This window comes from Amphiprion ocellaris, chromosome 23 (genome assembly GCF_022539595.1).
Source record: "Amphiprion ocellaris isolate individual 3 ecotype Okinawa chromosome 23, ASM2253959v1, whole genome shotgun sequence".
Classification (NCBI taxonomy): domain Eukaryota; kingdom Metazoa; phylum Chordata; class Actinopteri; family Pomacentridae; genus Amphiprion; species Amphiprion ocellaris.
The window spans coordinates 4355458-4373860 of NC_072788.1; the positions used below are offsets into that span (position 1 = coordinate 4355458).

The window sequence follows — 18403 nt, forward strand, 5'->3', positions numbered from 1 at the left end:
AGCTACAGGTACATTATTACAAGTAGGTCTTAGTTTAAAAACAGCTACAACAAATGTTCTATAAGGATTGCTAATTAATTGATTAACATTAATTATTTAATTGATTACAGACATGTTAATTAACCAGAAGATGAGTCATATGTGTCAGGACAAGGATTTGATTTGCTGTAGTACCTGGTTGCACCACAGGGTGGCTGTTAATCATGCTGTTAATTAGATGGAGTTACAGGTGTGTCAGGCGATCGCCCATAAGGGTTGCTTAAAACAAGCGCACTCCATAACTCTACATAAACATGGATGAACATGTAGCTTCGGCGTCTTTGCAGTATCTGACTCCTCCTAACTCTCAGCTAATCCAAAAATGATTAAACAGGTGGAACATGACTGAGACCATACAAATGTCTCTGAGTTATGGACAGTCCTATGTGTTAAGTCATATTTGGAGGCAGCCTCAAGTGGACATTGAAGAAATGGCAGAATTTGACACGTCTGCATTGCCTTGATTCCTCAACCCTATAGGTTGGTGCTAGACACACCACCCTGCTGTGTAACTGCTAACTGTGGCAGTCCTGCCCATTAAAAGTTGTGAAAAAAGGTGTTTTGCGGCTGTCCGGATTTAGTTAGCTCCCTGTGGCCCATGTCAATGCTAAACTAGGATTTTCTAACACTTACACAGATCAGGCCCCGAGCACAGCAGAGAGCTGCTATAGTTTCTAATGCTGGCATTAGCAGTACGACTGATTGCACGCTTCTAAGACCATTCAAACTCAACTGTTTAAGTGAATCTGCAGTACTGTGCTCTGGATATAAATCCATCTTAGATGTGGCAGTAATTGTGTGACAGATTTGACTGACTGATAAAGTTTCCGCTACAGTGTTTGTGGGCATCTGTTCCAGCTGACCTGCTGTTTAATGCAGCTGGACTAACATTAACTACAGTGAATAAGTCACTTCATCATGTTGATCAGGAAAGAGGACTATTTTTATATCAAACTGCTGTGAAGAGATGAACACTTTTACAGGTTATATCCTGTAGAAGCCTGCAGCTCATTTGCTAGGGTCAATATATTGGATTTTGTTGAGCACATCACTTGATAGCAATTTGAAATGAATTAATTATTTATTTATTTTTTTGCTATTCAACAACTCTGTGTTTATTTTAACTGTTCTTTAAAAGCCTATTGTAGGTAGTAATTTTGTGGTCAACATTAAATGTCAGTGGCTAAAAAAGTCTTGTCAGAAAAGAATGTTAACTATGCGTCATTCATTTCAACAATTAATCGATGATAGCTAATTATCGTGGCTAGGAAATTGTTTAAAATTTGCATTCCTTATCCTGGTAAATCATTTTGTTCAATATATGTATTAAATAGAAAAATGGGAAATGATTTGCAAAAGTCAAAAAGGATAGAATCACAATAAAAATAATGCAAATCCAGATAATTTGACCATTTAAATAAAATGTTGTTTAGCAAAATGCAGTCTGAATGCCAGTATGTGACAGTGTTATATGACGAGTGAGCTAGTGTTCACTGTTTTTTTTTTTTTTTAAAGTTATTTTTTTGGCCTTTTTGTCGGCTTTTTATTAGATAGGCGTAGTGAGAGAGAGACAGGAAACAGGGGAGAAGAGTCGGGGGAAGACGTGCAGCAAAGGGCCGCGAGCGGGAATCGAACCCGGGCCAGCTGCGTCGGGGACCAGCCCCTGTACATAGGTCACCTGCTCAACGAGTTGAGCTATACGGGCGCCCCGTGTTCACTGTTTTTTAAATGCATCGACTCTTTTTTTCCCAACTGAATGAAATCCTACTAGATTGGACTCCACAGTGACAAACAACAGCTGCCCACATTCCACAAACCTGAGCCGCTTCTTATATGTGTGGCTCAAATTGAATTTACAGAGGTAGGACTATGCAAATGATGCCTTATTCTGAGACCCAGGGGTGCTATTTTATGATTCATGACTAGTAACTGTGTTAACTGCCTTCATTGACTTTCAGATTCAGAAGTGTCTTGTTTAAAAATGAGCCAAGCAATGGTGCAATTGGAGTGCACGTTTTGGCTGAGCCAGTTCTATATACAATATATTCGTGCGTTTGAATGGAGCTCTTTATATCCTTCGATTTTTGTTTTTTGCCTTTTTTGTTTTTTGCCTTAGTCACACTGCAAGCACCATTGCAGCATCATTTACCAAATGGCTATTATATACGCATACCATATGAGACAATGGAAGTAGAAATTACTTTTCTACTGCTGTGGAATGTGGTTTATAGGAGCGTTGAGGCTTCGTCGATGGAGGCAAGTGACCCATATAGACTTGTTATTTTTCTATAAAAGCAAAGGCTGATAGCAGGAATAGTTCCATAAGACTGCAGAAGTTAATATCATTTCTAGAGTAAAAGACAGGATTTACTTTGCTCTTCAGAGTTATCAGGATAAGACCTCTATTGACGATAATGCCACTTGGCTCCTATCTTATGATATCATATTCTCCATTTCAAAGGAGCGCAGACCTATCGTTGCAGATCTAATGAAAAGCTGGGTGTGTTTCTATGTGTGTGTGTGTGTGTGTGTGTTTGAGTGTGCCTGTACCAGAGCCATCTAAATGGCAGCCATTCAGATGCCAAGAAAGATATAAGCAGATAACGGTAATAAAAACGTAAAGCGACATCTATATTGAGACCCTCCTCCACCTGTATGTCTTTCTCCTTTTTTGAAATGACTGCTGTTGACTCTGTTTCCATGCATCTTCCCCCCCCGATTCTAACCTTCATCTCTTTCCTATAAGGCACCTCTCCTTGTTCAGTGTTACCACTTCTGTGTTTCTGTATGGAAGGTGGAGGAGTCACAGGGATGCATTTGGTAGGGATTGAGGTAAAGTGGGGGGTCTGGCAGTCAATTGAGGACACTGTCACATGCTGACACAACAGCAAAACACTCCCCTACGGCCATATCCAAGGCATCTTCAGCCTGGTGCTGCATTACCAACAGGGAGGGGGGAATAATAAAAAAATAAACAAAGTGACCAAGCATGTCTGTGTTACGAGTAGAAAAGTGTGTGAGGGATCGATGAGAGGAGAGGAATAAGAAGCAGGGAGGGGAGCGGCGAACAGATTATGACCCCCAGCCATGATTATCTACGCCTGCCGCTCTGACCCCCCATGCCAATTACAGAGATAAGGCAGCCTATGCCCGTGCGTGTGTGTGTGTGTGTGTGTGTGTGTGTACATGAGTGCGTCTATTTTCCTTTCTCTGAAGCAAAATGTGTGCGTGATGCTTGCTCACAACTCATTTGTATTCACGGGTTGGTATCGGTGGCCACACACTTTTTCTTTCCCACTGTTCCTGCTCCTGTGCTGTAGCGTGGCAAGATAACTGCTGCTGATGGCTTCTACAATTGCAGACGGCCACTGCAGGAAGATATATGTGATCAAGGAGGATGTTGAGAGGACATCTGAATGATTTCAACGTGAAAGAAAGTAGTCATACGTTTTATACATCCATTCCAGAATTGCAGAGATCCTGCTGGAGGTTCAAAGACAGGCAACTCTTTTGGTCCTTTTCATACTGCCATCTGCACCTTTCCTCTTTGCTTTCCCTTTTTATCCCCACCCTCCATTGCCTGCTTCTTATCAGTTCTCTTCATCCTCTCTTTTTTTTTTTTTTTTACTCTCCCTCCTCACACTTTTTTTCCCCTGCTTCACACTCTAGAAAAAGGTCCCAGGGTAGATGCTGATTTATGATTTGAACAACCCAGCATGCCGTGGCAGGAGGATTTGGTCCCATGAGCCAGCCATCAGTCCGGTAAGGCAGTATGGGTCTCGACAGCTTCAGGCTGCAGCCGGTTCTCCTATTAGAGTCTCTATAATGAGTCCGTATCTAACCGGTCACTGCATAGTGCTGAAAAGAGGCAAACCGATCATAGACAAAGACTACGACATGGCAGCCACGCCTAATTCAACTCAAAGATCCAGTACGCCACGCATTTGGTAAAATCAGATCAGTTTCAGCAACTGTACTGTTTTGTGTTTGTATTATTCTGAGAAAGGTCGATGCAAAGGAAACTAGTACCCTGTGTGAACACTGAAAATCTGTTGATTTTATTGATTGAGTAAAAAGATATGTTGTACTTCTGGATTTGAGAAATCAAGAAAAATTTTCATTTGATTTTCAGGTCTTATTGCACAGACTCTTTATTGACCTTTTGGTATTTTTACTCCGCCAAGGAATGCGGTGGAGTTATGTGACGATCGGCGTATGTGAATCCTTCCTTCCGTCTGTACACAACATTACTCAAAAACGGATTTGGATGAAATTTTCAGGGAAAGTCAGAAATGACACAAGGACCACCTCATTAGATTTTGGCAGTGATGCGGCTTATATTCTGGATCCACAGATTTGTTTAGTATTTCCCATTGAGATATCGGCTTGGCATCTGATAGAGGCACAGCGTCACTGTAACCATGACAACAAGTGACGGTTACATGATTGCGATCCTACTACAAATCCATCAGTGCCGAATTTTTGGAAATGATACAAGAAAAAATTGATTAAATTGTGGTGATGTTTCTGAGTCCCATCATTTCCCACCGCCCGCTACATATTTAGGTCAGACGATTTGGTATCTGTACATAATACGCACATGCATAACACAGCGCTCAGCGCACGGTCAGGGAATGAACAGTCTTGGCGGAGTACTGTGCTCTCTGAGTGCTTTTCTTGTATGTATATTTGATACTACAGAGGAAGTTTGTGCTGCCTTCTATGACAGTGCTAAATGTCAGTGAAACACTAAGTGCTAGTATATAACAACATTTCCAACAACTGTTAACAGTTTGATTAAAAGTCAGCAATCAGTGGCACCAGAGATGCTACAAGTGAGAGATTTACTACCTAAGGAATCCTGCATAGAAAACATTAGCAACATCAAAGATGGTGGTTGTATGACACAGGCCCTGACAATCACCCCGAAAAGTCATTTGTTTTCTAACAGCTGAACCAGAAAACATCCAGCTAGTAGTTGAAGCATAACATGTGGAGAAAACTGTTTAACTGTATTTTGGGGCAAAGTCACCAGACATTTTAGAGAGTTATCAGATTTGACTGGTGATTCTATACATTTCATTTTGTTGAAATTTGCAGTATTGGCTCTCTCCTTATTCATCTCGATGGGGACCTGATCTTGTAGGTCCAAAATAACTGTCAGAAGATGTTACCAAGATGACTGCCGAGTAATGAAAGTTGCCAATAAGGACTTTGGCAGCACTGAAAATGCCTCTTCCAGGATCATCCAGGATCCACAATCTTGTTTGCCAAATTTAAATTTCCACAAGGTCTACTGGTATGTGACAATGTTTCCCAGCAAAACCTTGAGACTACTCAGAGGATGCTCCTTATAACGAAGTATACCTCTGTATAAGGGAATCGGATTCCAATATTTTAATATCCATTTACCACCATTTTATATATATGTTTTTTGTTTTTTTTTTTTAAATATTTTTTTGGCTTTATTAGATAGAGCGAGTGAAGAGGCAGACAGGAAAGTAGGAAGAAGGGTGGGGGGACGACATGCAGCAAAGGGCCACGAGCTGGAATCGAACCCGGGCCACTGCGTCGGGGACCAGCCCCTCTGCATGGGTCGCTTAACTTGTTGAGCCATACAGGCACCCCAGTTTATATTTCTTGACTACATTTATGTTATTTGACTGGTCACTATGGCATTTGCACTCAAAAGCAAACAAAGCAACAAGCAAATCATGCAAACTAATGTCCCTCTTAGTTCAAACTACTTAAAAACATCAACAAAACTAAGAAGATGCATTGCTCAAGAACAAAAACTAGGCTACTATGCAGATAACAGATGGATTGGGTATGTGTAAATCACAACTTGTTACTAGTAAAGATGGCCTCAACCACTTGGCTGCCAAGATAGAGTGCCTAAAATAGAGAAGCTCCACTACTGAGCCCCAAGAATTCATTGAGAAAGAAAACCGTCCCGTTCAGCGTGCTTCACAAGCTTTTCAGTGAACCAGGACCAGAGGTGGTCTTGTGCAACATGCTGGTTTCCAGTACTTGTCCCAGATAAAAAGGCCAACGTTGCCCGTGTCTTTTTCTGTCCTTTCCAAGTTAAAGATTTGAAATTGTGGTCAGACTACAAGGAGACACTGGAACATTGGTGTGGAAAATTTGTATTAGACAAAAAGGGTAGGAAGGCAATCTCCTCATCCGGTTAGGTCTAGTGAGCAGATTGCCTCGGGAGTCTTAAGTTAACAGTGAGCGGAGACAGGAGGGAGAAAGGAGGAAGTAAATAGACAAAAGAAAAACTACAAGGCACAGTGCCATCCTTGTTAGAGCTTCTAGATTTGCTCGGCATTACCCACTGCTGTAGCTGTGGTTCATTGCCTTCCCAACTTGTACTCGGGCTACAATATTGCCCTTTAGTACTTGGAGCTCTTTGCAAAAACAGTTCTTCCACTCATTTGTGCAATTATGTGAAACAGGACATTGGAACAGATAGCAGAGCATTTTCTGAATACAGGTCTTACAAATCTTCATTAACTAAGCCCTCATGATTCGTCTCCAGTGCTCAGCTATGTAATATTTTGACACAACTACCACATTAGCACTACACACAATGGCAGATCAAAAGATAACAGTATATCCTAATGTAAATTAGCAGACTGATGTGTACAAACTGTATACAATTCAACACACTGGCACATTTCCACACAAACACACTACCACGTTCCATTCCAGCTCTAGCTAGGAAAATGTTCTGATTACATATTCCTTTGAAGTTTACAGTATATAGGCTTCAAAGAACTTCGTTATCAGGTCATGTCTGTTTAACATTTTAAGAGGCATTTGGTTTGTTTCCATGAATACATGCAAAGCGCAAAATGTTATAAAATGTCTTAAAATTAAATTAAGTTGCAGGGAGATATTTATATGTATGTTGTCAGTCTTGAACAGATAAGTGTGCTTTTTTTTGCTTATCTCTAGCAATGCAACACTGTCACACAGATGACAGTTAATTATATTTTAATTTGGTAACTACTGGAAAATGTACCATGAATTTGTCCATCGTTGAACTCAATGGTTGATTAGAACATAAATCTATTTTTTAAATAATGTACCCATCTTTGAGAGTGCACCGATCTAAGACATTATGTTAATAATACACTTTTCTTGTTGGCTCATTGCATCACATTTGGCCTGGAGTTTTGGAGGATAAAATGAACATTAAATAACAGAAGCTTTCCTCTATTGAAGCATTAAATTGCTTTTAAAAACCAAACTGCAATCCAAGCATTTCCAAAATAAATTTTATACTTTACAGTCTAACTGTGATACATGTTCCAATTTTACAAACTGTTGAACATTGTGCATGCTGAGGGCATTTTCTAATGCCTACTGCAAATCTATCTTTGACATCTACTTGGCTCAGACAGGAGATGATGACTCATGATTTAAGTGAGTGATTGGAGACTCATTCAAATTCAATATTTGTGATTCACTGAGAAAATAAGAGAAAGCCATCTGCACGGAGACAAGTGAGAAAGAGCTGGGGAGGCAGATAAGACCCCGATTCAATACAAATTAGACTGAACAAGCCATCCATTCAAATTTAGTATGGCTATGACACCTGCTGTCTCTGAACACATGTATCTGCAATAAAAATAGTTCCAGGGCTACATGAGCTGTGCTACATATTTCAGTACTTGTGACTGTGCAAAACACATGGGGGAAGAGTGTGATACCTGACAACCTGGGTAGAAGCAGCTAAGACTGAGGAGGGTGACAGCTCCAGTGACAGAAAAAACTGTGTTTGAGAGTGGGTAAAACTGCAGATTCACTTATCTACCCACAATATACGTCAAGGGATGCATCCATCTGTGGATGCATGTGTGCAGATATGTGCATCGGGGTTTGTGGGTATGCACAGTGACAGCACTGGACAGCAGTGTACTTACTGTATGTCCTTGTACTAGTAGTCAGCCATGTGCTATTCTTATTGGACTGTGATATTGTTCACTAAAAGTCTTAAAATCTTGGCTTAAACTTACTTATTTGGAAAAGCAGTCAATTATAGGATAAGGTGTAAGTCACTGGAGAAATATACTAAGAAATTTGGTTCTTACTAAATAACAGTTAAGATACATTACAATAAAGGCTTTTCTACATTCCTCAAGATAGAGTGATTTACTTCTCTTGGTTTGCTTCTCGGAACTTAACACTATTGACTGTGGTCCCATTTTACAGCTATTATTGACAGAAAAACTAAGAAGTTTAAACAACCCTGAACTCATCTCTGTGTGCACTTGCATATAAGTAGCCAGGGACCTGAGGCTAAAGGAATGTATTTACATAAACTATCATTACTTGCTTACTGTAGATGTGTGGATATATGAAGCAGATCAGAAACCAGTGCTTGTGATGGCACTGTCAAGCCTAAATGTGGGCAACTGGCAATTTTTAAGGCACGCAGTGTGTTTCAGTCTGTTCTTGAGTCAGTGCTTGCAGGTGGATAGGCCAAAGGGTATGACATTAACAGACGGAGTGCTCGCACCCCACATGCTGGCCATATGTCATGCCAAATCTCATCTCATCTTGCGCTAAGAGAAGGTGCTGCTGGCGGTTGAAAGGCCACCCTCCGAACAGATATCATCAGCCTGACACCCTGACCTGACTCGAGCTGAGGGCTACAGCTCTGCTCTGTATCATATCAGATGCATTAAGTTGGGGAGAGCCGGGTCACGGTATACTACAATAAAACACAAGGCTGATCCTTCACTTCCCAAGCCTCACAGAGCACTCCAAAGTCCAGGGATAAAAGGAAAACCAGAAAAGTCAAGAGAGTCAACAGTTGACATACTGTAGTTTAAACAGTAACAGCAGTCAAAAATACATTAATGTTTGTGCAGTCTTCTCAATATTTGTCCATATAGCTCAACATCTGCATTAAAGTGGCATTCATCACGTGGTCATTCCTGCAAAGGCTTTGCCCTGCTATGGTAAAAGAAAGATTTTAGCATCCTGATTTTCTTACTCAAATCTGAGCCTTTAGTAACTGTAGGGCCCTAGAGATATATTGAATCGACTGGGACATGTCATCCCATTGAATTAAATGTTGTCTGTAGTTCTGCCTGGTTTGTTCCCCCTCTCTGACATACGCAAGTTCTTTTCCTCTGTGTTATATGCACACGCTCATATTTTGCAAGCTCCTATACAGTGTTGTGCGCGACTGAGTGGTCATGAAGCAGGACATTACTGTGTTACTGTACAAGGGTGTTCAGTCAACCAAAAAACTACAGCGGTTAAATAAAACATTCTTTGCAAACCCACTGAAACCAAGAGTTCCAAGTCGGTGAATAAGCAGATCAATATTTGACTACAGTGGTCTTTCCAGTACAGTGGTGATTCTATAAAGCATGTGGAATCTTTAAAAAAAAAAAAAACACTGCCTGATATTCTCGGACTGCAAAACATTTCGCCGACTAAAATGTGCAAATCTGACATGACCTCAGCCATCATTTAAGATAATTTACAATAATGAAGTCAGCCAACAGAGGCTAACACAGAAATGGTTCAGAGTCCTGTGGTGGTGCAAAAATAGAGACGAAAACAGCTTCATTCTCCAACTCCTCCCTACTGCAGGGAAATCACACAATATTCCTGATGCTTGCATGACATCTAGTGGCGATTTTAAGGTACTGATATCTGCTGAGCTTTTCCTGAATGTGTGCCATGCCTGTGGCGCCACACATGATAAGGGATGTAATTTGTCACACACTGAGGCCACTTCCACACCTGGTGGAGGCTGTTGTGGGTTATGGATTGCACTCTGTAAAGTCTGACATCAACAGCATTCGAGTGTGTCCCACAGATGTGACACACATACATTAGAGGCAAAAGACTTGAATAAGTGAGGCTGGACATGCAAAAACATGAGGAATACTCAAATAGGCACCTAGTGTGACTTTAAAGATTGTTTTTTTTATCATTCAGACCATCACTACAATACAGTATGAGTTCATAAAAACACAAAGCCTGATCCTCATTTAAAGTTGACACCTCTAACTGGAAATTTATAAGTACTAATGAATCAATATAGATACTTAAAAAAGCAAACAAAAATGCATTATTAATTGTTACCTTGCCCTCGCTCTTGGATGCTAATCAAAGTCAATCCCCCACCTTTCTCCCCCTCACAAAGACCTCATCAAAATTGAGTAGCACACTGACAGACACGCAAACATTGTGGCAAACATGAGGTTTTCTCTGTTTTTGTCACCACGGCTGGCAGCACTTACCTGTGGGCTAGTTGTTCAATTGTCAGTGGCCATGATAGAAATAACAGTTTGCTATCATTCTGTCAGCATGAGGCAGAAAAACATTAGCTTGCTCCGAAAACAAGCACACACCAGGTGGTGTCGTCTCTCAGTGGATAAGCAATTAGCTTTGTGGGGGCCAAAACTACAGTTTGTCCCACATAGAAAACAAGCAACACCTGTGTGTGCAGCCATGTGGAGCCGAGACTCGGCGTCGCATAATAGAAAATAGGAACATCCAGCATGGGAGTGTCAAGTTGCCCTTTTCTGAATGCATTTTTAGAGAAGGTTGACAGGAAAATGACTAGAATGGGTAATAAGCAGGGGAAATGTAATGAAATAATTTCATAGCTGAGTGTGGAAGCAAAGTGAGGAGGGTTGTGGGATGAAAAATCCTAATAATTATGCAAGGGAAACAATTAAATTTGTGACAAAGGGGGGAAATTAAAGAGACAGAACATATGGAGAGAAGAAGAATACAACTTAGATCAGGTATTACAAAAAGAGGTGAGGGCAAACTTACAAATTAGGCTGGAAGAAACGCAAAAATGAGAGAAAAAGGTGCGCAAAGAATAAGATAAATGACGCTTAATCAAAGCTAAAAAACATTGAAGAGCAGAGACATGGGCAATGAGAGAGGTGTCAGTAATCATGAGGACAGGAGAGAGCAGAAATCGCCACTGCACAGAATTAGGATGAGATAGACAGATACAATTTAGTCAGAAAAATGGATAGAACCACTTACTGAGGCTACAGTCTATCCTGATACAATCTGGCGGGAGAGAGAGCGAAATGGTGAGATCAAATAAAAAGAAAAGGAGAAAGAAAGAGACAGGAAGAAAAGGAAGAAGAGAGAGGATAAAAGAGAAAAAAAAGAGACATTTTTACATCCTTCAAGGTACATTCTGCAGACAACCAAGCATTGCTCTGGGGCCACCATCCGGGGACAGTCTCTGAGTCAGGATCACCCTTTTCTTCCATCAATACTACCATCCCTCGTTCCACCCAGTGCCCCCCAAAGCACAGCACAAGGCAAGACTTACACAGTGATGTCTATAGAGTAGGACAGTCTGGTGTGATATGAACATACTGCTGATAGTATTTTTCTTTGAATTTATGGAGACACATTATGTAAATTGGTCTATTTTTGGCATCCACATACATACATAAAAACTTTACATGTGATTGCAGAGACAGCATCAAAATGCAAATTGTGTACTTGGAATTATGAGGTTCTATCTGGGTCGAGTGCAGTTTTGAAATTCTCAGCATCAAAGTTTTATCATACCATCTGGCAAAACCTTTATGTACACATCTTTATTTCAATATTTTATGTCTTTTTCCTTTATTTTCCTTTGTAAACCATACAATGAAAATTAGCTTTGTAAACTATTTAGATAGAGCCAAATAATTTCAACTGCACAAAGTGTTCTGGAAATAATTAGTTGGCCTGCAAAACAAGGATTTAAATTGAACTGTATTAAGCCATTATGCTCACACTGTGTGCAAATATCATTTTTCTCTGCATCTGCTATCCATCACTGCAGCAGATGCAGCATCTCACACCTTTAACTTTAGCCCTTTCCTGACAGTTTGAGATGTACTTGCCTTCTGCAGCACTTCAGGTATCAGAAACCCAACAGTGTAAATGACAAGAAAGGGTGATCTGCACATCCCAGCCACCTCATGCTTTGTGCACACAAAAGACAAGAATTAAGACTCGACTGTGTACTCTTCTCTCCAAGTGGTGCGGCAAAAATATTTTTTTCATCATTTTAAAAGCTGTGTGTTCAGTATACTGAAGTGTTTAAAGGCTTAGTACTTGAACTTGAAGATTCAGGTTAAAGCAGAGTGTCAGTAAACACCCATTCTGGGTCAAGAAAGAAGCTAAATCTAGGTGTTCAGCATAACCTGACCTTTGGATGAGTGTTTGCAAAAAGAGATGTCCTATATATATATATATATATACATGAGTATCAACTTATTCCCTACAGAATCCCACATCCTTTGATTAATTCATTACTAGTCTGCTTCAATCTCGTGCTGCATACTACATGTGCATGTAGCAGTGTGGTTGGGTTGTGGTCTCGAGCTGTCAACCGCTACAGAATAGTGGACACAAGCAGCCAGGGACCAGCATCACTCTGTAGAGATGTGGAGATAATACAAGTGAAATTCCATTGAAGTGCATTAATGAGCCACATGTGTTGGTAAGGTGTGTTTTTTATTTTTCTGTAATGAAGCAAATTCACGGCAAAAGTCTGAAGCAAGTTATTCCTGCTTCGAAAAATTCACAGGATAAGAATTTCTCTACTGATAATTAATAACTGCAGTGTCTGATGATGCCAAATAAAACAATGCCAGTTGCTATTGGACAGTGTTAGCCTGGCACACTTAGCTACAGCCTACATATTGCAAATTGAACAGGTTATCATTATCTATTACTAATAAACATCATTAGGCATGAAACGGTCCAAATTACAGCTACTCCTAGTGATTAATTACCAGGATTTTAATCATCTTAACAAGGATTAGAGCCTTAACAGATCAGAGGGAGTCCCTTCTGATTGTGGGGTGCCTTAAGTTGTTAATTAATTTTCTTGCAAACGAGCTATGAAAATCCTTAGCAAAGCTTTGGTGTCAGATATTGTGTCGAGGTGTCATTTAAGCATTGCTTTAAAAAGCAGAAGAAAGCAGGACTTTGTAGTTATGGATTAACCCCAAGTGTCGCGAATTGCTAACAGGGCAAGGTGTGGCAGCAAGTATGAAGAACTTGTGGCTCTACAGCTGTGAGCCGGTCTCTCTGACTGTTTGATCCGAGGGCCGCAGACATACAGGCCATTGAAGGGATGAAAAGTTCCATCTTCTGAGTCTTGGCCAGGTGGAGTGTTTATGAGTGACAGAAAAAGTGAGAGGTTGAAGGAGAAAGAGGAGAGACAGGGAGAGAGAAAAGAGAGAGGAACGGCCACCTTCGTTTATCCCACTGCCCTCCTTCCTGTCTCTAATGTGGCTGAAAATCTCACATTCCTGGGTGCTCCTCTGTCATGCTCCCCCCGGTTCATTGCTGAGAGTCTGTTCCTTCCAAAGGTCAGGACAGACTTAAAATCTCCAGAGCTGGAAGGTCATACCCATCTTCCCCAGAGCGCTAACATTCAGTGCAATGAAATTTTAATAAGTCAGTGGGTCTACATTCCTGCAGCCAGTTATTAGAGGGTATGAATTTGTCCTTTCTATGAAACAATCCATCATACAAACTGTCCTCTTTGTTTAATTTCACTGACCTTCTCCTAACATTGCCTTTCAGAACACTTTACACCTTCCTCTTCTTTCAACACATTCATGATTTGCCTACGATAAAGATTCCTGTCTCAAATTAGCACCGCAGCAGAGAGGAAGTGGAACCAACCAGCCCATCAGCTATTTCCACAAAAAAGGGGGGAAAAAAAGCAAGAACCACGAGGAAGAGCGAGACAGGAGAGGAGCAAAGCCACTTTGACATTTCTAGAGACAGGTTAATGGGTTAAGGCTCAGGGTCGGGCCAGGGATACTGTTAGAGATGGAGCTTTTTAACAGAATGAGGAGCTATGGGGCTTCACAGAATACAAAAAGAAGGGGATGAATGTGGAGGGAGTGGGGGGTGCAGGGATCAAAGAATACGGAAAATAAATTACTGCAGGGTAATTCCCCACAGAGGGCGAAATTATTATGATCTGAGGATACCTTAACATTAAGAATCTGTCTTATTTTCCTCCAGCAAGCAGTTTATGGAGCAGATGTTTCTGTATTTGTACGCCAGTTTCCTCAAAAGAATAGCATTTCTGCATTATTGACAATCCTCATTTAAACCAATAAGAGAATGACGGCCAAAAGCTGCCATAGTGCCAATTGGATCCATTAAATAAAACAAATTTCTTATAACTGAGGAACAAATTTAGAAACTTTCTCCACCCAACTATCTGACAAGGGAAGAAAAATCATGATGTGAAACTGAAAATGTCAAACCGTTATCCTAAGTTCAAAGGCATACAACGCTAAAATACAGAGTGACGATGAGAGACAGGGGAAGGGGCCAGGGAGAGGTTAGCAGGGACATCCACGAGAAATCACAGCGGCCTACCGAGGTTGACTGTGAGCTTGACGCGGCCTCCGTCCAGCTCGAGTCGCAGGGTGTCCGCTGACTCCTTGGACGTGGTGGCCATGAGCAGACCGTACGCCCGCTGAGACATGAAACGTAGCGCCACGTCCTCGGCCTCTGTGTGCATGGTGACCGGCATGATGATTTTCAGGTACATGCTTCCGTCGTAACTCAGCACTGTTGCCTCTGTTGGGGGTAAAGGAGAGGACAAAGTGGGTGACACATAACATGGGAAAACAAACATGTTTAGTGATAGAGAATGATGAAGCCAAAACATTTGGCTATTTTAATATGCATTGAATTTAAAAATGGCCAATTGGTTTCTTCTCTTTTAAAAAAAAAAAAAAAAAAATGATATAAAGTCATAAAAGATGGCTAATTGTCAGAAATGTTAATAGCATATTTTCACTATTTCTGGGGTTTTTATTTACATTTTTGCTAAAATTGTCCAAAAATTACTCAATATTAAGTGATCAATGGCAAAACCTTTATTTGCCACCACAGCAATCAAAATTAATCTCATAATTGCTAACAAGCTTCGTTGAGGTCGTTCTGGTCTTCAATTCCCTCCATAGGTTCTGGACAAGCTACTCTTAATCCGGCTGGGTCACTCGAAAATGTTAAGTGACCTACAATTTTCTCTTCATCGTTTGTTTGATTGACTTTGACAGTCTGCAAGATGGCGCCTGTGTTTGGTTCGACCGCTGCTGCTCAGCATTTTTGTCAGTTTTCACGGTCTGTGTTTGTGTTGTTTGTCATCATATCAGCCCTATCGCTTAACTACCGTGTTTCTGCTGTTTGGATTTATGATCGTCGTACTTCATTGAACATTAAAGCATCTATGGAAAGTCTTTTTAATAGCTGGGAAAGCTTCAGACAAACTTTTCCACCCCCGCTCGAGTGCCCTCCCTCCTCACCTGAGCACCCGGGGCCCCGGTAATCCCAAAATAATAATTGGGGATTTCAACCTTCATATCGATGATGTCTCATGTAACATGGCTGCTGAACTCCTGTCCATCACTGACTCTTTTAACTTTACCCAGCATGTCTCTGAACCCACTCATATAAAGGGACACATCCTGGACCTTTTTTTTTTTTCCCCTTTGATTAAGCATTGGAAAATCGATGTTGAGGATGTGCTTGTTAGTGATCATCAGGTCAGAGATTGTTGTCTGTTCCCTGCACGCATTTTAGGACTAGAGGTGACCGATCCTTTCAGGAAGTAACATCCAGTCTGTGGAATGCACTGCCTGTCTCCTGAAGATGCCTAGACTCAACTGATTCCTTTAAAAAGCAGCTGAAAAGTTTTTTATACAAGCAGGCTTTTAGCTAAGCGAGGGCTTTTATGTGTGTGATTTTACGAGCAGTGTGGCTCTATATCATGGGGGCTTATTTACTGTATTTTTATGTCTTATATACTTTTTCTTTTACTGTAAAGCATTTTGTGATTTTTTTTTATCTGTGAAAGGTGCTATATAAATAAACTTTACTTACTTCTTGATAATTTTGCCTGCAGATTTCAAAATACTGTCTTATTGTTCCAAAGGCCTAGTTTTTCTGCAGACTGTCTGATATTTCTCTCCAGAATCTTAATGTAGTCCTCTTTTCTCATGATGCAGTTTACCTTGACAAGGTTACCCAGCTTATCGGCTAAAAAACATTGCCAAAGCACTACACGTCTACCACCATTCCTGACCGAGGGTTAAATGCTTCTCCATTCTTTCACCAAACAAAAGCCACGTCTCTGTCTCTCATATCTCATCCCGCCACAAAACTGATGACCAAAAAGCTTTCTTCTTTGTCCAGGTGAGCTTTTGCAAAGGTCAGGTGAGCTTTTGTATGCCTGTCTGTGTTGGAGAGTCACACTTGGTTGGTTTCCATGGAGATAATCCTTGTTTCATGTCTGCTGGAATATCTGCCTGAAAATATTGGGTCCAGGATTGCTCAGACTTATCAGGATGGTCTTGGTGGTGATCCTTGAGTCTTCTTTTCCACTCATGTGAAAAATCTTTCCTGTGCAGGGGTCTCCTCTAGCTTCCTATCACACACACTGAGATTTTTCACAGTGTGTAACTCCTTGTACCGTTTTCACTGGGCACTTGGAAACTCTTGGATGTGACTTTATAGCATTCCCCTGTCTTGTGATCAGCCAAAGTGTGAAACTCTGTCTTCATGGCTGGCAATTGACTAACTACTGACTTAACTAGTAACTAGCATTTTCTCAAGAATAGCAAGCAATATTTGCTGTTTTACACAAGCAATAGTTAAGAATTAAACATTAACATCTCTAAAATGTTATGTTGTCTTTGGTCACTTTTTATATTATTTTCAGCCAGAAAAAAAAGCATATGGATCACATTAAAAAATCCCCATGAATCAAATTTTGGCATTGGTATGAATAATGTTAGGCTTAACGATATGGAGGCTGATTGGATATGACAGGCTTGTATCACCAGCCAAGTGAAAATAGCTGTCAAATTCAATGTAAGACTAAATGACAAAAAACAGATCTATGTTTGGAAAATCTTCTCATCTGATATATTTATGTCCCAATCTCTCCAAACAGTACAGATTAAACGAAAACTAAATTTAGACTATGTTATTTAACTGAGTCGCCTCTTTTGGCTGCTGGCCTGGATGCTTGTCTTTGTGTTTTGTTTTGCAGATCCAGTACATGTGGACGGGCTGTTTATCACTGGGAACACCTGGGCCCAGTGTTCTGAGTGTAAAAGCGCACCCACTGGTTACATGATGGAGAGGAAAAAGCAGGAAGTCTGCGAACTAGGCATCACACTGTTCATTCTCCTCGGTTTATCCTTTTATCATTCAACACTTAAACATCCACATGAACACTACCAACCTACTGACTGTCACACCTCATAGCATTTTTGTTGTGGTTGGGTTAGTTTCAAATTCATTAAAGATTTCTTTGCTTTAACTGTGTCTAACCATGACATGACATGACAATTATATCCACCAAAAAAAGTTTGGATTTATAGTGCAGCCATGTAAACTATATACATATTTTTCTATCTTTGCCTTTCAACTATTTCAAATGCAACCAAAAGAAACATAAAGGTCCCTGTTTGTCAAAGGGTGCGTTTGAATGTCACAGCTGCAACATAAGATCAAGGGCACAATGAGTACAAACAACGTGTGTGTCATGTGTGTCTGAAAAGTTAGCATACCGATCAAAAGACAATATCAATCTTGTCGCATGTCTCAGGCATCTAAATGGATTTGAAAGTTTGATGACAACATGCAGACTGTATATCTGCATCTCTGTCGTTCCTTTTGTGAATGCACCTTTATCTTGTCTGCCATGACAATTTGGTAATAAATACAATTGTGTATTAATTATTTTGAAGTTCATGCTGGCAGCTGTGAAGTGTATGCCCAGGACTTCATGTTAAGAACAGGAAACAAGACATATTCAAACGGAATCAAATATCCTACTGTCCTCCAGCTCAGAATGTCAAAAACAAAAGTGAAGCTGTCTTCTGAAACATTCTTATTCACATTAGGTACAGCTGTGGTTACTGTCTCTAGAATCAGTTCTGCCGAAAATAGACCGCTGTGGAGAGTGACAGTTCCCCGAGGACTGCTCTTATCTTGCAGTGTGGGTCGATATGTGTCACCACAGGCTAACATGAGTCACTGTCAAAGGGTGCTTCAAGCGTTTAGGTTTTAGAGTGCACAAAAACATGATGTTAAAAGATGCAGAAAAATCCTTTCTGCAGGGGAACTATCAGGTAAAAGATGTGATATTTTAAGAGTGGACAACAGACTGACACACCCTGGACAAACCTCCTCTGCATACATTTAAATATGACACTGTTGCATTCTTCTATCATTCAGTCAAAAGCTCACAAAGAATATTCACTATCACATAAACAGTGATTCAAAACACTATCAACACCATCTTCTGGGCTGCCTTCTT

At 40.6% G+C, this 18403-nt stretch overlaps 1 protein-coding gene across 15 annotated transcripts in view; it reads right to left on the reverse strand.

Annotated features, from left to right (window-relative positions):
• nrxn2b (neurexin 2b) overlaps nt 1-18403 on the reverse strand; it is a 702762-nt gene that overhangs the window by 351538 nt on the left and 332821 nt on the right. For 12 of the 15 annotated variants that reach the window (XM_055007811.1, XM_055007808.1, XM_055007807.1 and 9 more), the window contains 2 exons: nt 14446-14649; nt 11074-11100 (listed from right to left, as the gene is read on the reverse strand). In XM_055007811.1, coding sequence (XP_054863786.1) covers nt 11074-11100; nt 14446-14649 — 231 coding nt within the window. The remainder of the gene's footprint in view (nt 1-11073; nt 11101-14445; nt 14650-18403) is intronic. The other 3 variants (XM_055007810.1, XM_055007809.1, XM_055007802.1) reach the window with 1 other exon arrangement.